The sequence below is a fragment of the Bubalus kerabau genome, chromosome 16 (genome assembly GCF_029407905.1).
Source record: "Bubalus kerabau isolate K-KA32 ecotype Philippines breed swamp buffalo chromosome 16, PCC_UOA_SB_1v2, whole genome shotgun sequence".
Classification (NCBI taxonomy): domain Eukaryota; kingdom Metazoa; phylum Chordata; class Mammalia; order Artiodactyla; family Bovidae; genus Bubalus; species Bubalus kerabau.
Window position 1 is genome coordinate 72,753,910 of NC_073639.1, and position 23,916 is coordinate 72,777,825.

At 46.7% G+C, this 23,916-nt stretch overlaps 1 protein-coding gene across 5 annotated transcripts in view; it reads left to right on the plus strand.

Moving 5' to 3' along the window:
• Positions 1–23,916, plus strand: part of NF2 (NF2, moesin-ezrin-radixin like (MERLIN) tumor suppressor) — a 73,339-nt gene that overhangs the window by 24,487 nt on the left and 24,936 nt on the right. For all 5 annotated transcript variants that reach the window (XM_055549440.1, XM_055549442.1, XM_055549439.1 and 2 more), the window contains exons 2-8: positions 3,325–3,450; positions 5,344–5,466; positions 8,204–8,287; positions 17,503–17,571; positions 18,553–18,635; positions 20,188–20,263; positions 23,069–23,203. In XM_055549440.1, the coding sequence (XP_055405415.1) occupies positions 3,325–3,450; positions 5,344–5,466; positions 8,204–8,287; positions 17,503–17,571; positions 18,553–18,635; positions 20,188–20,263; positions 23,069–23,203 (696 nt within the window). The remainder of the gene's footprint in view (positions 1–3,324; positions 3,451–5,343; positions 5,467–8,203; positions 8,288–17,502; positions 17,572–18,552; positions 18,636–20,187; positions 20,264–23,068; positions 23,204–23,916) is intronic.

Genomic DNA, 23,916 nt, shown 5'->3' on the forward strand with positions numbered 1-23,916 from the left:
GTAAAGACTCTGCCTGCAATGCGGGAAACCCAGGTTCGATCCCTGGGTCGGGAAGATCCCCTGGAGAGGGAATGGCCATCCACTCCAATGTTCTTGCCTGGAGAATCCCATTGACAGAGGAGCCTGCTGGGCTATAGTCTGTGGGGTCTGAAAAGAGTCAGACACGACTGAGAGACTCACACTTGCTCCAACCCATTCTCCCCCATATTGTCAGTGTGCATTCTAGAATGCAAATCCGACCCCGTTATCTGTCTGCCTGAGGGTCTTTGGGTGGTCCCCTCCACACCCCCCCCCAAGTTCAGGCTGTCTTGTCTCACCTCTGCCAGATGACCTGCATTTCTTTGTAGAGATCAGGACATTTGTTTGTTTTAAGATGTATCTCCTTTCCTCCTTTACCTAATTCTCCTCTGTTCTTTAACGCTTTTCCCCGTGGGTCCCGGCTTGAGTCTCTGGTGGGGAGCATGCCTCCAGCATTTTGAGTGTCTAATGTTGCTGGACACATAGAATGCTCTGTGGTGCCTGCTGAAAGATCAGCTCAGAGGACGGGGGGGTTCACTGCTGGCCTAGTTAGGTTAGGATTCTGGGCTTTCGCTGCCATGGCCTAGGTTCGATCCCAGGTCCAAGAGCTGAGAAACCATGAGCCGCGTGGTGCCGCCAAAAAAAAAAGATTAGATAAGAGGAAGCAGAGACTTTAATTTACCTTGAGCTATAAAGGAATAATATCTGGCCCTTCCAAGAACAGGTTTTATTTTAAGGTGGGAGAAGAGTGTTAAGACCCCAGTCATTTATTGGGAAAGATGGCTGGGGAGTGCTGGTAAGAGAGCAAGCCAAAAGGAAACCCCACAGAGCAGAAAAAGAGGTGATCTGGGGGCGGTTTGCCTACCTTAGACCATTAAGAAAACAGCCCATGTCTGCTGTAGCAGGCTGCCAAGGAAGGTCTCCTTATTTATACAAGAAGGGGACAGGTCTGCAGTAGGTAATTAATGACTCAGACTCGTTTCCAATTTGACATCCTACAGTTTGTTCTTAGAGTCAAAGTTGAAAATCCAAGACAGGCATTCTGAGTCGGTGTGAGAACCACCCCTCCCCCCACCCCCACACCTCATTGCAAGCCCCATGGGAACAAAGACATTGTCTCTGCCTTCAGCGGAGATAGTTTTGCATTTCGGAAACAAAGAGGTAGAAAGGAATACCTTGATAGGAGATTGTGTTTGAGGATTTAAGCTCCCAAGTCAGGAAATCCAGTCAGCATCCTCTCGGGAGTTAGGACGCACCGCACACCCTGCAGCAGACAGCCCCTGCCTGCCAGAGCCCTCCCTGCCGCGGCCATGAGTTATGGCAGATGGGGAGCCTTCACCTTGATCTTCTGGGCCGCCGGGTGTTTCACTTCTCCAAGTTAATGTCGGCTCTTAAGCGTTACATTATCTGGTAGCAAGGTAGTCATTTATAATTTATATACTATGTGCCGGCTTAAAATAGAGACAAGAGGATCATCGGTGTTCTGAAGCTCCTAGTTTTCCAAAATAACATTTCTTCGGTGAAGTCTGCCGGTAGGAATTAGAAAAACCTGCCGTGAATTAAAAAGCCCTTTGTCCTGAAGTCAGGCTGGGATACAGATGTGCCAACAAGCATTACTAGTAAAGACCTCCACATCTGGGGTGGCGCTGGGGCCCCACTGAATTCCCAGAGTGGGGGCAGGGGCAGAGCTAGAGGGACATTTAGAGAAACGGCCCCCCTGAGGGACAGAAGCCAACCCGCATCTCCACCCCTTGTCTGCTGAGTATTTATTTATCTGGCTGCATCAGGTCGTAGTTGCGGAAAGCGGGATCTTTTGTTATGGCGACAGGGCTCAGGTGCTCTGTGGCATGTGGGATCTTAGTTCCCGGACCAGGGTTCGAACCCACATCCCCTGCATTTCAAGGCGGATTCTTAACCACTGGACCACCAGGAAATCCCTGTGCTGCCGCCTTTGGTGTCCTTCCGTGTGGGCTGCTCCTTTGCTCTATTGATGTTGACAGTACAGACCAGGATGTACCGTTGAGTTCCTTGTAGGGAACACACTGTCCACTCACATACATTAAAAATAGAAAAATCCTGCTTGAAAAGCCCTCTGTAGAGTCAGGTCTTAGCAGAAACGAATTGAATCTTAGAGGTCTTGCTTGTTTTTTTCTTTTTTTCCTTCTTTTATAAGAAGTCTCTGAACCTGAAATTTTCCCCAATGCTTTTTCATCATACATCTGGAATATGCCAGGACCTTGGGTGGAGATTTCTTTCATGAGGGCAGGAGAAGAACAGACGCCCCTCTGAAGTCTGGTGTCCTTGCTCTTCTGATGTTTGGTGACCTCGTAGTATTTGAATCCACCATCTGTGACCATTGATCTCCATGATATGGCTTACGCTCATCCATGTACCTGGGTATCCATTCAAATGCCCACCTGATACTTGGGGGCCGCTGGGGTTGGGGCGAGGGGCTGCTAAGGAGTAATGTGGGAACATCCTGGGTGATATAACTGGAGAGCCACAAGGTGGCCACATTTACTAAGCTGCTGGGCATTTTCTTCCCCTATTATGATATTGAACCTACTTTTCCAGCCATAAGACTGAAGAGCAGAGAAAAAGGGTTTAGCAGCCACTGCTTCAGGTCCTTCTAAGGGGACACTGTGGAATTAGCACACGGCAGTGTATTCCTGTCTGTTCGTCCCCTGGGTTTCCTGTGAAGTTGCTGTGTGAGCTACAGCCTCCGTTACACATCGTTACGGGGGGAGACTGTGATTTTGCTGGCTGGTCTCTGATGGTGCCTTTTCCTCCTGATTTGTGACTTTGATTATAACTTCCTCCCCTATATTGCTTTTAAAAATATCTAGTAAAACTTATCTTTACATTTTAAAAAGCTAGCCTTGTATCGAAGGGCAGAGTCGGGATTAAAAAGAAGATCGACAGTAAAATATCGAGGAAATGGATGTCCCTGGGAGCTCACCCCAGGTTAACTGGAGAAGCTCGACTCTCCTAAATGAGGATGCTGTTTACCAGCTTTCCAAAATTAGCAGCTTTGGGGATATTAAGATCTGAAAGGAATTGTCCAAGGGAGGTATTGTGTATGCTTTGCAGCGATTAAGCCATTAAGCTCTAATTGGTATTTTCCCACTCATGGTTTTGTGTAGGAAGCTTCACAATTATTTAGGAATTCTGTGCTCATCAGCCATCTCAGCGTCGTCCCCACCTTTCGGAACCTGAGAGCGGGGGGCACAGAGGAAAGGGTTTTTCCTGTGAGCGGACTGCGACTTAGGCTCAGCCAGCTTCCCCTGTGGGTTTCTTCCCTTGCAGATGAAGTGGAAGGGGAAGGACCTGTTTGACTTGGTGTGCCGGACCCTGGGGCTTCGCGAAACCTGGTTCTTCGGCCTGCAGTACACAATCAAGGACACCGTGGCCTGGCTCAAGATGGACAAGAAGGTGGGCCTGGACCCCGAGGACACTAGTGGGGCTGGCGTGGGCTCCGAATTTCCCCTGAGTGTGTGTCTAGCCTGCTGCTCATCATGGAACATTACAGGTGCACTGTAGAGAGGGGGCGGGTCGCAGAGGAAGTCACGTGGGACGTGGGTCTGGGGAGGCCCCTCCTCTGCTCTCCAGGCCCGAGAATCCCCCAGGACTGACCTGCCACCATTCCTGGCTTCTTCATTTGTCATTGGATGTCACCTGTTTGCTCCAGGCTTTATGCCGTTCAGTAGACTGAGCCTGGAGTCAGGCTTTGTGAATAAAAATTACTATTGTATTATCTCTCTCCCCACCCCCACCCCCAATTTATGTCTTTGAAAGATTTTCTCAGGGCTCGTGTTCTTTAGGGAATTTTTTTCGAGTCTTTTTGAGAAACACCAAGGCCCAACTCAATTTACTCATTACTATGATCTAAGGAATAAAGAGTGCCCTGGTCCCCACGGTGAAGGAAGAATGTCTCTTTTGTTCTCGTGTTTCCTGGGGCCTCTGAGGCCTGGTGGACGAGTCTGGGCTCCCAGCAGTTCTAATGTGGCTCAGAAATGGATATTGCCTCTGGGAACAGCACTCTGCGTGGGTTCTTATATGCGCATAGAGACACTGTCACCTACTTACCTGCCTACCTACCCGCGGAGATGCTGAGAGCAGGGCCATACATATTTGTCAGTAACTCCTAAAAGACCCCCGAATCTCAGAGTGAGTCAGTGTCAAATTCTTAGCCCAGATTACTCCCTGCAATTGCTTACCCGATCTTATTATCTGCTGCTTGGCATGATAAACAGTGCAGGCCTTCTGTCTTTCACCAGTTTGACGCTGAACCCAAGTGTTCAAATTGTGTTTACGTACGTAAATCCGAATCTTCACATTGGGATGGCTGCCAGTTATAAATTTCACGTGGAAATTCCCAACAATCATGAACGTCCCCAATCAGGTTTATTTTTAATTTCTCAGGCACCAAGGCCAGGAATTTGGGCAGGAGCCTGGAGGGTTACCCACCAAAGGCAGCAGAACCACCGGTATCATTTTATGGCTGTCGGCAAAGTAAATTTGCAATCGTACCTGAGTGTCGGCCAAATGGATATTAGATTGGGGGGCCTCAGGAGCCATGGAGCCTGCTGCTCAAAAGAAATAAATTATGACACATGTTAATGGAGCCTTGTAGCCTGTCACATGGCATGTTTATGTCCTGAGATGAAATTCATTCTGGAGAGCAGATGGCTCAAGCTTTCCAGTGGGTGGATGGAATTGTTAGACGATTAAAGGCCGCGTGGTTTACTGGCTGTGCTCAAGTAGTTCATGGGGGCCTCTCTCGAGGTTCCTTGAAACACAGGGTTGCCCCGATGGACAGGTTTCACCTCTTGTTGCTCAGTTAATGATGAGATGATTCGACAGAGGTCTAGTTTATCATCTCTAAGCTCCATTCCACTGTGGACTTAAATGCTGGAGGTAGGCAGTCAGACCAAACAGTAAAGGAAGATTCCACGACTTGAGAAAATTAAAAAACCTTCAGCCTACCATAAAGGATAGTGCCCAAGACCCTCAGGTTATAAATTTCTAGTTGTTAGCTATCTCTGCAGCCTTGAAAACATTGGTGCCTTAATATTCTTAGCTCCACTCACCACTTGGGGGTATTGATTCATTTGGTTCAGAGACGCCATGTGAGTGAACATCACCTCCTGTTATAGGTGGCTCTGTGAATGCTTCAAACTGTAGAATCACAACCCTTGGGGAATGTGACGAATTTAGAAGGGAGAAGGATGTTTATACACTCCCTGCAGAAGGTTCTTTGATGGTGGCCCCGGGAGGGAGAGGGCCCAATCTAGCTTGTTTTCCTTTCACTCTGCGATCCCACAGGTGCTGGATCATGATGTCTCAAAGGAAGAGCCTGTCACCTTTCACTTTCTGGCCAAATTTTACCCTGAGAATGCCGAGGAAGAGCTGGTTCAGGAGATCACGCAACACTTATTCTTCCTGCAGGTACCCCTTTCCATGCTACCCACCGATCCTAAAAGTACCCACTCCGCCCACCCCCCCAGAGGCGTGGCCACAGAGGCAGTCTGGACTGACCCCTGTGTGTTGACCACGCATGCCTCCACGTCCTGAAAACTCTTTCTCCCTCTGGAAAGCCAGTCCCTCTGGTTCTGTAATGAAAAAACAAGCTTCAGGACAGAACTCTGCTTGAGCGATGAGAATTGATATCAGATGAAATTGCAGAAGTGTGATGGCAAAAGAACCCACGCTGGTAGCAGCTTCCTCACTAGATCCATCTCTTTGGAGAGGGATCCCGTTTTCTTCCCCACTAACTTAAAAGTACTAGGTAGTTGCCCTGGAAGTCTGAACAGAGAGTCTTGCAAACAGGAGTTCTACCAAAAGTTCAAAATTCACTCTCATGAAGGTGGGACTTCAGCATTCCACCGACACTTGAGATTCATCAGGCTTTAAGCCGCTGTTTGTCCAGGGTTGTCTTATTTTCCACTCCAAGATTGTGAGCCTCTTTAAGGCAAGGCTCACCGAGTGCACGGTGGCCATCCCGTAAGTTGCTGTTCCATTGAACTGAAGAAATCAGGAGATCCATAATTGGAGGTTCAGAGACCGCTGGAGCTGGCCCCCTGGAGGGGCAGCCAGGGGACAGGAGCGAGGGTGAGAACGCTTAGTTTTGTTTGTGTTCCTGCTGCTTGGGCAGAGTGCTTCCCCAGTTCCAGGGTTAGTTTTTGTTTGTTTGTTTTTTGCTGTATCTTGAGGTATTTGGCATCTTAGTTCCCCAACCAGGGGTCGAACCCATACCCCCTGCAGTGGAAGCTCGGAGTCTTAACTGCTAGACCACCAGGGAAGTCCCTCGTGGTTGGTGCCAGGCTCTGGGAGATCAGCGACAGAAAAAACCCTGCAGGGGCATTAGCTATATGAGTCCCTGGGGGCTCGGACGGTGAAGCGTCTGCCTGCAGCGCGGGAGACCAGGTTCAGTCGCTGGGTCCAGGAGATCTGGAGAAGGAAATGGAAGCCCACTGCAGTGTTGCCTGGAAAATCCCATGGACAGAGGAGCCTGGTAGGCTGCAGTCCATGGGGTCGTAAAGAGTCGGACACGGCTGAGCAACTTCACTCTCACTTTTCCCAGAAGCAGGCATATAGGTAATCACCCAGTCCTCCTACAGGGCTTTCCAGGTGGCTCAGTGGTAAAGAATCCACCTGCCAGTGGAGGAGATGCTGGTTTGATTCCTGGGTGGGGAAGATCCCCTGGAGAAGGAAATGGCCACCCACTCCAGTATTCTTGCCTGGGAAATCCCAGGGACAGAGGAGCCTGGCGGGCTACAGTCCATGGGGTTGCAAAGAGTCAGACATGGTTTAGCAACTGAACAACAAAGCAACAAAGTTTACCCCCCCAAAAAAAGTGTATGTGTATATGCACATGTATATATATTCCCTCTACAACATTCTCATGTCAGACGGAAGCCCTCTCAGCTTTTCTGTGCTGCTGCTGCTGTTAAGTCGCTTCAGTCGTATTTGACTCTGTGCAACCCCATAGACGGCAGCCCACCAGGCTCCCCCATCCCTGGGATTCTCCAGGCAAGAACACTGGAGTGGGTTGCCATTTCCTTCTCCAATGCATGAAAGTGAAAAGTGAAAGTGAAGTCGCTCAGTCATGTCCGACCCTCTGTGACCCCATGGACTGCAGCCTACCAGGCTCCTCAGTCCATGGGATTTTCCAGGCAAGAGTACTGGAGTGGGGTGCCATTGCCTTCTCCAGCTTTTCTGTAGTGTGGCTTAAAAACCCAAGGGTTAGAGAGTTGCCCTGCTTTAAATGAAGCCACACAATGACCTTCTGGGCCCCAGAATGTCCCAGCCTTATAGAGATGGCTTTCTTGGAAGCAGTGCCTACTCTCCATTTGACTTTGGCTCAATTTCCCCTCCCACTGAAATGCTGGAGCACTCTCACGGCTGAGCAAGGCAAAATTTACTACTTTTATGAATCTGGTGACTGTTGACGTCTGTGAAAGAGAATTGGCTTTCCTGTTGTGTTTATTTCATCCTGCTCCCACTTGAGGAGGCCCTCCTGCCTCTCTGTCTGGAACATCCCCCCACCCCACCAGGCTAAGAAATTAAATGCCATGAGATATGTTAATTCAACATTATGGCTTAAGAATTATATTTCCTGGACCTCACGTGGACTTAAAGGTTTAATCGATCAAGCTTTTATTGCTTCCTTTTTTCCTTAGAGCAGGCATATTGAAAACGATGGTTTTCTCCCTGCAGTCATAACTCAGTGGCCTCGCTGACTTTGGGCTCGTGTTAAGACTTCAAAAAACAGACTCCATTTGGTCTGGTTGTGCGTGTGCTCAGCAGGGGCCAAGGCTGCAGTCTTGGCCTGTTCTTGACACCCCCTCAAGTTCACAGCTCTCCTCCGTCACAGCCCAGTCAGTCTCTTTCTTAACCACCACAAAGATTGTTTTCTTCTTCAGCATTTGATCATGAACAGAAGAGATAAGATATGGATTTTTTTTTTTTAATGCCTAGCCATCTTACCAGTATTCTCAGGGCTGAACTCCCAACTTGTCAGCAGCATTAAAAAAATTTTTAAAAATCATACCCTTTGTCAGAAAATCATTAGCAGGCAGGTGTGGCAGGGCTCGTTAGAACACTCTGTGGCACCGGCTGCAAGCCGCCCTCACGGCTTCCCTCCGCTTGCACATTGTCATGCCTCCCCTTTCACCCCCTGCAGGTGAAGAAGCAGATCTTGGATGAAAAGATCTACTGCCCTCCGGAGGCGTCTGTGCTCCTGGCTTCTTACGCCGTCCAGGCCAAGGTAGGCTCAGAGAAGACACAGGCATTCTTTCTGAATGTTAATGCATGTCACGGGATCATGCCAGACATCCACTTCTCTGGACTCTGTGGGCTTCAGAGAGACTTGCCCCGGAAAGCGGGATGCTCTGGGACGTGTGGGCTTGGGGACCACTCTCTCTGTCCCACTTTGGTACCATCTTGTGAGTGTGTGTGTGTGTGTGTGTGCGCGCGCCTACAAATGATAAGTGTACAGCTTGATGGATTTTCTTTGTAATCCTGTTTGCACATGTGGTTAATTATATTCGCCGCGCCAACCTCTCTTTTCATTAACTGGGAAAAATGAGTTTATCATCTCCAGTTTTGGCCAGACATGGCCTTGAGGTCAGAAAGGCTCAGGTCCTCACTGCAAACTCATCTTCTGAGGACCAGCAACCCTGTGTGACGGGACCACACCCTAGAGAATGTTCTGTTTCATGCCCCCGACGGGCGTGCTGGCTCTGCTTATGGTGGGCACTGCAGGCCCTCGGGCCCACTGAGCCCAGCGGAGCTGTCTGGTGACCTGAGTCTTTCAGAGAAATGGCTGCAGTTTGGGAATGGTGGGGCCGGGAGCAGTGTTCCCATCCGCTCTGTTTTTATAAGATGAACCGTAGGGTCTACCCAGGATGCTTCATGCCCCTCAGGTTTCCTGCTTTAGTCACATGCCACTTGCTCTTTTGTTTTTTCGCTTTTTAACTTACCTTGGAGTACAGCTAATTAACAACGTTGTGATAGTTTCAGGTGGATACCTGAAACGCAAAGGGACTCAGGCATGCATACACATATGTCCATTCTCCCCCAAACTCCCCTCCATCGAGGCTGCCTGTTCACATTGAGTAGAGTTCCTTGCTGTGCACACCAGGACCTTATTGGTTCCATTTAAAATACAGCAGATCATGGATGCACGTCCATCCCAAACTCCCTATCCCTTCCCCTCATCGTTTCCCCCTACATGCCTTTTGCCCTTGGTCCCTTCGCTACCCCCTTTCACTGCAGCATGGGAAGATGACCTCAGAACTGGGTCACTTGCGTTAGCTTTGTAATTTTGCACAATCTTTTTGGTTATCATTTTTCTTTTTTAATTAGAGGTCTCCATAAAGCCATTTCCCTGAAACGTTCCAGAAATTAATAAGACCCTCAACTTCTTAGCCCACTTTTTAAGGGGAGCTTAAGATAATTTCAGATCAAAGCCAGGAAGGAAAAAAACTGGTTCACCATTTGGAGGAGAAAAGGGTCTGTACATGTTCGTCACACCAACAGAAGCATCCGGGTCGCCGGATGACTTGTCTAATATTTGCTGAGTATTTGCCGGCCGGAGAGGAGGCTGTTGACTCTGTCATGGATACAGACACGAAGCAAGCATCTCTGCCCTCAGCGGTTTGTTCAAGGTCGTTCCGGCAACCTTGGGTAAAGCTCAGGGCAGAACCCACGGCCTTGGGATTACATCTTGTGCCTTGCCTATCCCGCTGCCCTGACAAATGAGTAATTGAGAAAACAGAATGGGCCTGGATTCAACTAAAACATATGCTTCCTTTTCTGCTTTGATTAAGAATATTAATAACAGGGGGAAAAAAACGTGTCCTTTCAGTCAGTAGCGCCCTGACAGTGATGAAGCGGTTGTTGTCACTTTCATTAAATCCGAGCACTTCCTGGCCCGGAACCGAGCTCCTCTCCCGCCCGCTTTCTCCCCAGCCAAGAGGAGGCCCAGGCTCCCAAGGATACCACCTCCCTCTGAAGGACTTCAGTTCTCAAAGGCCACACTGTCTTTGCACAAATTGGGGGAGCCCCCAAATTCAAAGGCCACTTGTGGAAAAAAATAACTTTTCAGGGAACCAGCAGATGTTTGCTTAAACAGGTTTCACCGTAGGAAAGCCCTCCTGATTTGGATCCTCCTAATTTAGAGATGAAAGTGATGCACAGACAGCATGTGTGGCTCATATGGAGAAGTGTGTTCTAGCTGTTTTTCCTGGTGTAAATTGTCACAATCGTACAAACAACGGTGATCTATGGCTTTGAGTCTGCATCTGGGAAGCTAAGGATTACTGGACCATACTTCCAGTTTCTAGGACAGCTGTTGATATGAATAAGGTGCCTCTGGTTATAATGTTGATCTGATCTTATACGTCTGTAACATTTTACTGTTTTACACAGTGTTATAACATGAATATTTCTTGAGATTCCTCAGAGGAGTCTTTTCCGGAAGCTAAGGATCAAGAAAGGTTAATAATTTGTCTCACAATACTTGATGTTAATTCTGTTTTAATTGGAATTTATAGCCCACTATTTTTTTGAGTTTTTTTTTTTAATGTGTGTACCATTTTTAAAGTCTTTATTGAATTTGTTACAGTACTGCTTCTCTTGTTTATGTTCTGTTTTTTATTTATTTTTTTTGCCCAAGAGGCATGTGGTATTCTAGCTCGCTGACCAGGGTTCAAACACATGCCCCCTGCATTGGAAGGCAAAGTCTTACCACTGGTCCACCAGGGAAGTCCCTCTATAGCTCACTGCCTGATGGACAGGATTTGAAGGAAAAAGGAGCTAGAGAATGGAGCCAGGATGAGAACCCTAGAGTCTGATTGTCTCACTTAGCTTTTGCTCATACCATGAGAGGGATTTCTGGGTACCACACTGGTACCACCCCTTTCACTAAATCCCAGGTTCATTTATATGGTCACACCCCTCCAAACTTTTCAATAAATTGTACCCGTTTCTTCCATTATATTCCATTTCTTCTCTTCCACAACCTTTCTGAGACAGACAGGAACTGTAAAAGTGTGGTGGGGAAAGTGAATTTGAGTGCATTAACACATGGGCTGTAATTACGCACCAATGTGTTCATTACAGTGTTTCAGCTGTTCAGCTGATATCGACACAGTTCATTCTAAAGCATAAACAATTACCCTTAAAGCATAAATACAAATATTAATCACATGGTTCAGTTAACAAGAACCATATTTCATAGTTGGAGTTTAGGTTATATTTCAATTAAAAACATGGGCTGTTTTTTTTTTCTTTTGGCCTAGTCATGTGACATACCAAACCATCTTGCAATGTTTTAAGCCACCTGTTGGATTTCATATTGACAGTTTGAAAATGTGTTCTTATTAAAAATGACTTGGAGAGGGAATGGTGTATAATTCCCCAGTCTTGCAGGGCTGGCCAGCAAATTCCTAGTGCTCAAAGAGAGGAAGGGCTGGTGGGAGGGAGAGGAGGCTTGTTGTTTCTTAGTGCGCTCTGATGCCAATCGGGCAGAGTGCCAAAAGCAACTCAGAAGTTGGGTATCTGTAAAGTGTAGGTAGAGCGAGTGTAAGAGTTGAGGCTGGAGAGGTCTGCTGGGATCAGATCATAAAGAGTCTTAACTTCATCCTGTGGGTGATGCAGAGCCAGGGAAGGGTTTATATTTTAGACAGATCCTTTGGTGGCTGTGTGAAGGACAGAATGGAGGAATACCAGTCTGGAAGCAAGGAGACCTGGTAGAAGGCTGCGGTGGTCATCCAGACAAGACTGTGGGATTCACGCCTTGGGCAGTGGTCAGCTGGATGGGAGGAGACTGACTTTAAAATATCCAGGTAAAAAGGACTTCCTTGGTAGCCCAGTGGCAGAGAGTCCATCTGCCAGTACAGGGAACATGGGTTCAATCTGTGGTCCGGCAGGATTCCACATACCAAGAAGCAGTTGGGCGGGTGTGCCACAGTTACTGAGCCTGAGCTCTCGAGCCCTTCAGGCCACAACTAATGAAGCCCTTATGCCTAGAACCTGTGCTTCTCAACAAGAGAAGCCACCACAATGAGCAGCCCGTGCGTCGCAACTGGAGAGTAGCCCCCATTTGCTGCAACTAGGCTTCCCTGGTGGCTCAGAGGTTAAAGTGTCTGCCAGCAATGTGGGACACCTGGGTTCGATCCCTGGGTTGGGAAGATCCCCTGGAGAAGGAAATGGCAACCCACTCCAGTATTCTTGCCTGGAGAATCCCATGGACGGGGGAGCCTGGTGGGCTACCGTCCACAGCGTCGCAAAGAGTTGGACACAACTGAGCATGACACATGAGAAAGCCTGTGGGCACCAATGAAGACCCAGCACAGCCAAAATAATAGTAAAATTAAAAAAATAAAACAAAAAAATATCCAGGAAAGAAATATAATATCTAGGAAAAAAAAAATTCAGAAGGCAAAACTTGGTATAAGTGGTGCTGTCCTCTGCATAGCTCCATTTTGGAGGGACTTATCATTTTACAAATGGCTGTTTTCTCTCTCTCAATGTTGATTTTGAGATATGTCATGTTGGACGTGTTGATGTAGTTCATTGATTCTAACTGCTGTGTCGTAGCCATTGATGAGTAAGCCTAATTTATTTTTCCATCCTCCTGAGGATGAGGTAGGTTTAGTTTCTGCTGTTTCCCTATTATAAGTAGTGTTTTACTGAAAACTCTTTATATGCTTCCTTGTGTACATGTGCTAAAGCTTTTTCCCCTTAAGGTACATCTCTAGAAGTAGAATTGCAGACACATCCTTGAATATAAAGAACTCATAAGTTTCTAAGAAAAAAGATAGCAGGAAAATGGGAGCAGAGGGTATGAATAACAGGCAGTTTATAGAACATGAGAAGAATCTGTAAATACAAAAAGACGCTCAATGTCACCAGTAACCAAGAAAAATAAGAATTAAATGTGGCGCTGGTGGTAAAGAACCCGCCTGGGAATGCAGAAGACCTAAAAATCCAGGGTTTGATCTCTGGGTCAGGAAGATTCCCTGAAGGAGAGCATGGCAACTCACTTCAGTATTTTTGCCTGGAGAATCCCATGGACAGAGGAGCCTGGCAGGCCATCATCCATAGGGTCGCAAAGAGTCAGACATGACGAAAGTGACTTAGCACGCACACACGCATGGAAATACTTCAAACCCATGAAATTGTCAAAGAATTGATGCTTTTGAACTGTGATGTTGGAGAAGACTCTTGAGAGTCCCTTGGACTACAAGGATATCAAATCAGTCAATCCTAAAGGAAATCAGTCCTGAATATTCATTGGAAGGACTGATGCTGAAGCTCCAATACTTTGGCCACCTTATGCGAAGAACTGACTCATTGAAAAAGACCGTGATGCTGGGAAAGATTGAAAGCAGGAGGAGAAGGGGACAACAGAGGATGAGATGGTTGGATGGCATCACAGACTTGATGGAGATGAGTTTGAGCAAGGTCCAGGAGTTGGTGAAGGACAGAGAAGCCTGGCGTGCTGCAGTCCATGGGGTCACAAAGAGTCGGACACGACTGACTGGACTGAGCTGAAACAACAAGGTTGTACCATATAGCACAGGGATTTGTTGTTGTTTGGCCCCTAAGTCATCAACTCGATGGACATGACTTTGAGCAAACTCCAGGAGATAGTGAAGGACAAGGAAGCCTGGTGTGCTGCAGTCTGTGGGGTGGCGAAGAGTCAGACACGACTGAGCAACTGAACAGCAGCTGATTTACAGGAGCTCCATATATTATGAATATTAATCTTTTGTCTTTTTTTACATGTCAGTCTTATCAGTCCTTTTCTTTTTATGTTTTAAGTGACTTTTAATTTCAAATGATTTCATCAACCTTAATATACACATGTTCTTCAATATTTTATCCTGATGTTTTTATGGATTTCTGTTTATGAGTTTAAGTCTTTAATCCATCCGGAATTTAGTGACTGGTGTATGGTAGGGATCTGACTACTTATTCTATATATGTATCGATTAGACCTTTGTGTTTTGTGAAATCCTGTTCAGAGCGTTTGGCCTCATTTTTCATATATAGAAGCAGAGGAAAGTATGGGTTTCTGCTTAAGAAGTGACTCTGAGAGTCCTATAAAAGGTGGGCTGCTTTCTTTTTTTCTCATTTCTTTTATTGTGAATAAATCTGTCGCAATTTACCCCAATGAAAAGAGGATACCTTCAGACTCTCTTTAAACCATACATTAGGGATGGAAACATGCTATTTATAGCAACAGAGACATTTTCTTTTTAAACTCTGAAGTCGGGGATGGGGGGCCAGGAGGCTACCTCAAACCTCTAAACTTCTCACAAGTGGCCAGAAGTGGTAAAGTAAAACTAATGAAAACAAAGAGCTTCCAGGAGAGAAGTTTAAGATGCCAAGATCCACATATCATTAAACTCTTGACTTCCCTCATCATTCACTGGCAAATTGGTTTCTTAAAATTTAATTTGGTCTCAACGTGAACCGATCCCTCTCTCCCTGCCCTAAGCGTGGACAACATCACCCCGAGCGTCCTGGGTCTTCCCCACGTGTGCTGTCTACCCTGCGCTTAGGTTTTTACGCTCACCTGACACCACCTCTTGACATGTCTTTAAAATTCACTGAACGGCCAGCCGCCCATCATCTCCCCTTGGAGCCTAGAACACCTCTGCTGCTCTGCTTGCTTTTCCTCCCAGGAGGCCGGTGAACTACCTTCTTGAATTTAAATTCCATTGGTTTATATCAGGGGTGGACCCAGGTTTTGTGGGGCCAGAAGCTTCTATAATTTAGGGGGTTCTTTTAATGCAAGAACACCAAATTATGAATATAAAATTAGGTCAAGGCCCATGCAGGTGCAGAAGCCCGAAACCCAAGCCTCATTATAGCTTCCCAGCAGATTCACTCCTGCTTGTTTTATCAGGGAGCCTCTGTACATGAAAGACGGGGGAACAGCCATCTGCATCCATGGGGTGGTGTGACTCTCCTTTATATTCACCAGCTGCCACAACTTGAGGATCTTCTTCTTTTGTTTTGTTCTAAAGACATTTAAGAGCAGACCCATACCTCAAGGTGGCTTTAATGTCCGAAGTGGAATTAGTCCAGGGGAGAAGTTCCTTCAGCAGCGTCCCTGCCACCTCCCTGGTGCTCGGATGTAATGTTTGATCATTTGATCAGTGCGGTAGCTGGGAGCTCAGTATGATAATGTGGGTCATTACTCTTGCAAGCCTTTGGAACCTGAATTTACAACTCTCACTTTGCATATCTGTTTGCAGAAGCACTCAGAGAGGTTTGCAAGTGCAGCGAGGGCTTTGTTTATCATTCTGTCCCTCCAAAAATTAGAGAAGCCAAGAGTGACCAGCGTCTTTATAAATAACACAGGGCACACCTGACGTCTTATGAGCCGGGCACCGTGCAGATGCTTCCCTGACTCTTCATCCTTGTCACACACACACACACACACACACCCCAGGGCACCGTGCAGAATGCTTCCCTGACTCTTCATCCTTGTCACACACACACACACACACACACACACACACACTCACACTCACACTCCCTGACTCTTCATCCTTGTCACACACACACACACACACACACACACACTCACACTCCCTGACTCTTCATCCTTGTCACACACACACGCGCACACACACACACACGCACACACACCCCAGGAGGCAGGCACCTCCTTGCTTTCCAGACAGGGAAGCTGAACTTTAGAGACAGGGTTCCCCACTCAAGGCCTCGGGACAGTCCAGAGCTCCCCTTCAGAACCCTCCAAGACAAACGCTCTCCTTTGACAATTTGGAAGCGGGCTTGGAGAGGTGGCATGAGCTGAGTTTTTATCTTTTGACATCAGATTGTATTGAATGCTGTGTGTTAGTCATAGTTTAAAAAAAAAATGTATGGGTATTCCATTTGATCCCCCAGGGGAGTCCTGTAAGATACGTACTGGTATTATCCCCATTTTACAGATGAGAAAACTGGAGCGCAAAATGTCCAAGGTCACTGCTAAGAAGTGAAGAAGCTGAGATTGAATTTTTTTTAACTGAAAAAACAATGCAGTACAATTCTGCTATTTGCACAATAATTATGAGATTCCTAAGAGATATTGATCCTTGGAGCTTCTACAGAAGAGTGATATGGGAAGAAGGCATGTTTTCCAGTTGATGATAAACATCTTTTTTCAATCCCCTGAGTGTCTATTGAAAAACACACCAGAAATCTAAACTTGAGATTCTTGGAAAGAGAGGGGTGGACCATGTCCTAATCCAATTTGGTGGGATGTAGAACCAACAGCCAAACTTTTTTTTTTTGCCAGTGTTGGTAGTGAAAAGCATAAATGTTTATAGAAGATTATACTAAAACACTGAGCTTTGTTGTTTTGGATCAAGAGGTAAACCACTGAATACTAATTGACAAGAGACAGGGTTTGATGTTCTATATATTTTATGGTTAGTTTCTTTTTTAAAAAAACTCCTTCATTTCTGATTATTTCCTGGTCAGACTAACTTTCTAGGAAAGAAAGAGATATTTGTTTGAAATCAGGAGGTTCCAAGTTATTGTCCCCTGTGGGTACATGAAAATGCAGGGCCTATTTCTGGCCCTCCTAGTGATTCTCTCGGAGAAGGCAATGGCACCCCACTCCAGTACTCTTGCCTGGAAAATCCCGTGGACTGAGGAGCCTGGTAGGCAGCAGTCAATGGGGTCGCTAAGAGACACGACTGAGCGGCTTCACTTTCACTTTTCCCTTTGATGCATTGGAGAAGGAAATGGCAACCCACTCCAGTGTTCTCGCCTGGAGAATCCCAGGGATGGGGGAGCCTGGTGGGCTGCCGTCTATGGGGTCACACAGAGTCAGACACGACTGAAGCGACTTAGCAGCAGCAGTAGTGATTCTCTCTGCAAATTTAGGAAAATCAGTTAACCTTTTATTTGTTTTTTTGTTTGTTTGTTTTTGTCTGTACAGTAAGGATGACAGTGTTGGCATCAGATTTTTCCAAAACATTTTCAGAGCCTTGAATGAAAGCTATTAAAAATATTGCCAGCACTGTCCCCAGCTCCCACCTAGCACTTGGCTCCAATTACCAGCCACTTAGAAGTATGTGTTGGTAAGACTTTTATCACCCGATGCTAATCACATCTCACACCCAGTTGTGTTGTCTCTTCAAATCCTAATGTTTTGGTAGCAGTGGCTTCTTTCAGGAGTTAGAAAATGTAGCCACATTTCTCTACAAATGTCACATTCTTATTAGCACGTCACCCATCCATCCCGTATGGGATTATGCGACTGTTCACAGGTATAATCAGCTTTGTATCTTCATCCGAGGATAACAAACTAGCAAGGTTGAAATCTTGACTTGTCATCGGAATTGCATTGCTTCCCGGGAGCTGGGAGGGACGGAGGCCGAGTCGACCTGTTCAGAAATGCAGCTGTCTCTAGAATCTCAATCTCTCGTTCACCTTCTCTTCTCCTTCCAGTACGGCGACTATGACCCCTCTGTTCACAAGCGGGGATTTCTGGCCCAAGAGGAATTGCTTCCAAAAAGGGTAAGACGTCAAATTTCCCGTTTGGGAAGACATAACCGAAGGACCTGCAGGAATACACGATGGCTGTATCGAGAACGTTTTCATAAATGTTTTGTCATCAGTCTTGGGTAAAGATTTGTGGAATTCCTTTGGGGTTGTCAGGACAGGCTTGGCCTGTAGTTGGTCCTTTGTTTAGAGGTGGGTGAGCAACACTGGTTCCCAGGGAGGGGTATGGAGCAACCTGAGTTCAGCCCAGCAAAGTGAGCTGTTTGTAGCTGCAGGGGGCAGGTGGATGGGTGGGCGCTGTAGCTTTTAATCCCTGGTGTCTTTGGTCTGGTTGATTATCCACAGAAGCAGGCCTGCCCTCTCTTTAACCACTTCTGATTCTCTAGCTCCACTCAGCTGTCGTGTGTGATAAAGGCCTGCTCCCCCCTTTCCCCTGGTTTGACCTGTGCCCCTGATGGCTTCTATAAGAGTCAAAGGCAGCTCTCAGGCCAGGGAGTCCTGCTTATGAGCAAGGTCCTGCCTCTGGGCTGGACGGCCCAGGAGAGAGGGGCCACTGCTAGCCCAAGGAATGGTGCAGCCTTCTGAGTTGTGACTCAAATTGAACGATGCTCATTTACTCACCCACCTCTGCTTGTGACTGGTCCCCTGTATGCGGCTTTTGGGGCTCCCCTCGTGGCCCAGATGGTAAAGAATCTGCCTGTGATGTGGGAAACCCAGGTTAAATCTCTGAGTGGGGAAGATCCCCAGGAGAAGGGAATAGCTACCCACTCCAGTATCCTTGCCTGGAGAATTTCATGGACAGAGGAGCCTGGAGGGCTACAGTCCATGAGGTCACAAGGGGTCAGACACAACTGAGCGGCTAACACACACACACACACACACACACACACACACGCCTTGCTATTTTGTAAAAATGATGCGTAATTATCAAAAAGGCGCACAGTACTCAAACTTCCTTTGTGTGTGGGTTTTTTGTTTTGCTCTCTTCCCCGCCAGGTAATAAATCTGTATCAGATGACTCCGGAAATGTGGGAGGAGAGGATCACAGCCTGGTACGCGGAGCACCGAGGCCGAGCCAGGTGAGGCTGCTCCTCGCTGGTGGACGTTTCCCCGTGGGCCTCTTTTTTCTTTTTTAAGGAACTGCAAAACTGGGATGTGCTTGTTGAACAAAATGCAGTACCGGAGTACACAAAAGGCAAAGGGAGCGCTGGCAGCCACTCCGGCAGCGCTTTGTGTCTTGAAAAAGCGCTGGCAGCGTTTTGTGTCTTGAAAGGTGCCTCCCAAATCATCCTGCAAAAAGTCTGTACCTGTTTACATGCCCGTGGGCAGAGTGTGAAAGGGCCCCACCTCCCTCCCCCATCCAATCCCCAACAATTACCAGTCTAATTTTTGTGATCTCAAAGGTGAAATTTTGTATCTCAAGTATCGTTAGCTTTTCCCCAATCACTTTGCGAATTAATCATCTTCTCATTAGCCTTTAACATGTTTTTTTTCCTGTTTTTCAAACCAACTTCCTATGACATTTTTTTTAACTCTTAAAAAAAGTGTACCAGAATGTGGACAAGTCATAAATGTAACACTTGATGGACTCTTACCAAGTGAAAACACCAGATGATCCCCCTTCATTCCTCCCCAGAGCTGACCACTCTCCTACACCCGACTCCATGGGTTAGTGTGGTCAGTTTTAAAGATTATATAAGTTCGATCAGTTTCTGTTATCTGGGCCTCACTTCTTTTACTCAGGGTATTGTATGATTTGGGCTTGTGGCCTGTAGCGGTGGCCCCCCTTTCTTTTTCATTGCTGTGTAGTATTCCACTGTGTTAATAGCCCACACACCATTTATCCACCCTGCTGTTGACAGGCATTTAGATTGCTGGGTTGTTTCCTGGTATTTGTTGTTATGAATAACATCAAACAATCTTCCAAACAATGGTACATCAACAATACATGTGTGATTTCAAGTTACTTCAGCTTGTCACCACGGTGTCCCCTTGGGGTTGAATTTTAATTTGAGGCCATTTTCAGACTGGAGAAGAGAAGAAGGCAGGTCATAGACTTAAGATGTTTCAACATTCTACCTGTCTGAGAGCTTTTTGCAAGTCATCACTACTTCAGGAGCTGCCTTAAAGTCTGCCTCATAACTTAGAAGTGGACGTCCTGGCTGGGGTTCTACAGCCTGGATTGCTCTCACCCCAACCTCCAGCAACACCCAAAGGAATCAGATCAGGAAGGGAGCTCTCAGGTTGCTTCCAGACAGAGATGCTTTGTTACCAAAACCTTCTAGGTGAAGAAATCACGCAGTTGGATAAAGCAACAGCTGAAATAAAATTGTGAACATCCAGATCCATTTGAGGGAGCAGATACACCACGTGCTCATCTCGAATTACTTGAGATGGGTGTCACTGTTTACCAAGGGCAAAGCGTGAAATTGAAGCCAAGAGACACGCTAATGAATCTGTTCTCTTGTTTTCACGGGGATGGGAAGTTCTGCCTGACCTCAGTGTGGTTAATAGACTCAGGGTTGGGCAGAGCCGAGCTGGGAGCTGCCGGGCTCACGTCTTCACACGGGTTCGAGGCTCAGCTTGGCGCCCGCCACCCTCCAGTGACAGAGTCTTTGCTTCTCTTCGCAGGGACGAAGCGGAGATGGAGTATTTAAAGATAGCTCAGGACCTGGAGATGTACGGTGTGAACTACTTCACAATCCGGGTATGTGGAAGCCCCTGAGAGTTCCCGGGGCGTAGAGGGAGGCGGAGTCAGGGGCAGACTGTTAAAACAGGTCCTTCCTGGTCCCAGGGTGCAGACACCTGGCCGGTTCAGTGGCCAACACGGGAAGAGGCAGGGGAGAGGGTCTGAGCGCCTCAGTTTCTATTCCGGCCCTTCAATTAGATGCTAGGTAATGAAGTGTTGGTGGAGCCTGGGGGGCCCGTCTGAATGCTCTGGTGGAACATTCGATTATTTCTGGCTCTGTGAGATCCAGGCCCACGGGGATCACCTGTAAATACTTTCTCCCCTCAGGACACTAGGAGAGTAAAGCTGCTTTTACAGATTACTGATTTGTTTGGGTGGGAACTCTCCCTGGCAGGCTAATTGGTTTTCTACTCAGACCATTAATACTCCGCTGTCCTCTGGGAACCTGTGGCTTGTACACTGGAGAAGCGTTTGTTTTCAACCCCCCCGTCCATCCCTTAGAGCATCTTTTTAAATTTTTTTTTAGCACCCTGAGCATTTTTCTCCCAAGGTTCTGTTGCTGGATGCAGTGCCTTCCAAAGAATTCATGCGATTTGCTGACCTATTTCATAGCCGGTTCCAAACTGTAAATGAGCAGACAGTTAAAAAAAAAAACCATCCGCACTGGGCCACCTTAGTCATTACAGTTAAGGCTTGCTTTCCTTTTTGGAGTGTCCATAAATTTTGCATTTGTTGTTGTTTAATCACTAAGTCATGTCCTACTCTTTGAGACCCCATGGACTGTAGCCTGCCAGGCTCCTCTGTGCATGTAATTTCCCAGGCAAGAATACTGGAGTGGGTTGCCATTTCCTTCTCCAAAATTTTGTATTACGTTTAGGTAAATTGAAACACATTTAAAATACCCTCGGGATAGCTTTCTACTTTGTTTTCTAAATACAGATCTTTAATGGATCATTTGCATAAAATAAGGTGCACTGACAAATCATGTCACTTTGTACGAGTACACATGCCTAAAAGGTTTTCCATGATGATGCTGAAGGTTGTTCTCTAAAATGTAATCGATTCGTATTTGCTGATCATTTGGTTTCTTTAAGGGCAGACTCCTTTGACACATTTCTGTGGTTTTGTCCATACAGCTTCTCTTGCCCCACCACCTACATTGTAGAGAACTAGATCTTTATAATTCTTTAAAAAAAAAAAAAAAGTTTCTTTGGGGGCACTAATTCTACAGCAGCAGTCAGACTACATTATACTATTCTGTGCATATATGTCTCATAGTGCATGACAGATGAGGGTAAGGAATATTTTAGTGTCTTAGCGTTAACGTTCCTAAAATTTCTCCATCATCTAGGGAAGCTGTGTGCTTGAAACAATTTAAAAGGGGCCTCTTCAGTCCTCGCCTCTCTCTGTTTATTCTCTAAAAGTCTTAGAATCATCATGATAGGAGACAAGAGGGTGGGATCCATTTTTTTTTCCCTCTAAAAATTTAAGTTAGAAACATAATGAAATATCTTGTCTTCCAAAATGTAGATTTTGAAAGCACAAAGCCTCACTTGTGTTAATGCAGTAGTTTTAAGAGCCCTGCAGACGAGCTCATGACTCCCTCACGCTTTGGTGATCGCACCTGACTCCAGGGTGTTAGATGGAGTAAAAAGATTTTCTCCTCCACCTGCTGTTACTTGGTACTTCTCCTCACAGTCGGGACACGTCCTTCGCTTGCCGACCTGTTTTCCTGCCCTGGAGTCTTGGTTCCTTTTTCTTGTTGTCAGCAAGGGAGTCAGACGCAGGGAGCTGGCCACCACCGCTGTTCGAGGGCCAGTGTGCACAGGGCAGGGGCCCGCACCCGGACCCGAGGAGGTGCGCACTGGTCCGCAACGTGAGGGCCCAGGGCATCGCCCTCCAGTGTGCTGGGTGGGCTGGGCTGCCATTAGACGCATAGCCTGCATGCAACCTGTCAATTTTCAAACAGCTTTATTGGAGTGTAATTTACTTTCAGTTCATTTTGATATTTTTTTCTCCCCAATATCTTACAATAAAAAATTTCCAACATACGGGGAAGTTGGAAGACTTGTGAGTGAGGACCTGTGCACACCCGCTGCCTGGATTCCAGTGGACAGTTTACTGTAGCACACTTGCTTCATCACGTTGAAACTGCATTTTAAAGTAAAATAAGGCCACCTGATCACAGCTCGTAGAATTTCCTTTCTGGTAGTACAACCAGCTCTTCTTTTAACATGAGGGGTGTTTAACCCTACAGGTTTTTATTCTACATCTATGATAAGCCGGCTATGTAATTAGCAGTAACAACACTTCCATTACCGCTGTGTTAGCCGCTGACACTTCCCAGGTGGCTCAGTGATATAGACTCACCTGCCAATGCAGGAGTCGTGGATTTGATCCCTGGGTTGAAAGATCCCCTGGAGAAGGAAATGGCAACCCACTTGAGTATTCTTGCCTGGAAAATAACATGGACAAAGGAGCCTGGCGGGCTCCTATCCATGGGGTTGCAAAGAGCTGGACACATCTTAGGACTGAGCATGCACACTCACACTTTGTCTCTTGCTGGCAAAGGTGCAAGGTACCTGAGGCGGTGATGGGCGCCCCCAGTGACCCATCCATGGGACACAGCAGTTGTAAGAACCGTCTCATGTTGCCTCCCTTGCCCCAGTGCAGAAGGCTGGAGGCCCCTCCAGGTTCGAGGACAGTGGCGATTTCTGTCAGGAGCTGTTGAAACTTGTCACATGTAATGGTCTATGTCCATGCTGAGCAAGACCTCAAGCCTCAGCTGGAGCTGACGGTGGCTATTCTCTGTCGAATCTACAGAATAAAAAGGGCACAGAGCTGCTGCTTGGAGTGGATGCTTTGGGGCTTCACATTTATGACCCTGAGAACAAGCTGACCCCCAAGATCTCCTTCCCGTGGAACGAAATCCGGAACATCTCCTATAGCGACAAGGAGGTAGGTCGAGTCTGCACAGCAGACACCCCAGCAGCCCAGCGGAACCTTCTCTGTCTCTCCTTCCGGAGCAGCCCAGGCCAGCCTGCTCCTTGTTAGCAGCAAGATCCTTTAATTCCCAGGCTTTGGGTTTTTGCTTGTTGATTTTTATTGCATTTACAGAACAATATTGGCATCCTGTTTTCAAATAGTATCACTAAACCCTCCCTACTGACTAACAAGAGACCAGGAAGATCAACTTGTCAGGACTAAGCCCCAGAGAACTGTAAACAAACCAGAAAGTAACCCTTTCTTATTCCTTGGCTTTCTATTTCTGGTGAGAATTCTGTTTGTCTCTTAAGTGTGGTGTTTATTAAACTCTCTCTGTGTCCAGAGCTTGATTCAATGTGATGCAGATATTTATATATACATAAATCTTCGTAGGGCTTCCCTTGTGGCTCAGCTGGTAAAGAATCCACCTGCAATGCAGGAGACCTGGGTTCGACCCCTGAGTTGGGAAGATCTCCTGGAAAAGGGAAAGGCTACCACTCCAGTATTCTTGCCTGGAGAATTCCATGGATTATATAGTTCATGGCCTTGTAAAGAGTCAGACACGACTGAGAGAGACTTGTACTCATTCACTCAAATCTCCATGATACATACATGAATTGTGCATATTATATACACTATACAAATAATATATACATACCAGCAATGATATAAACAAGGATATCAGA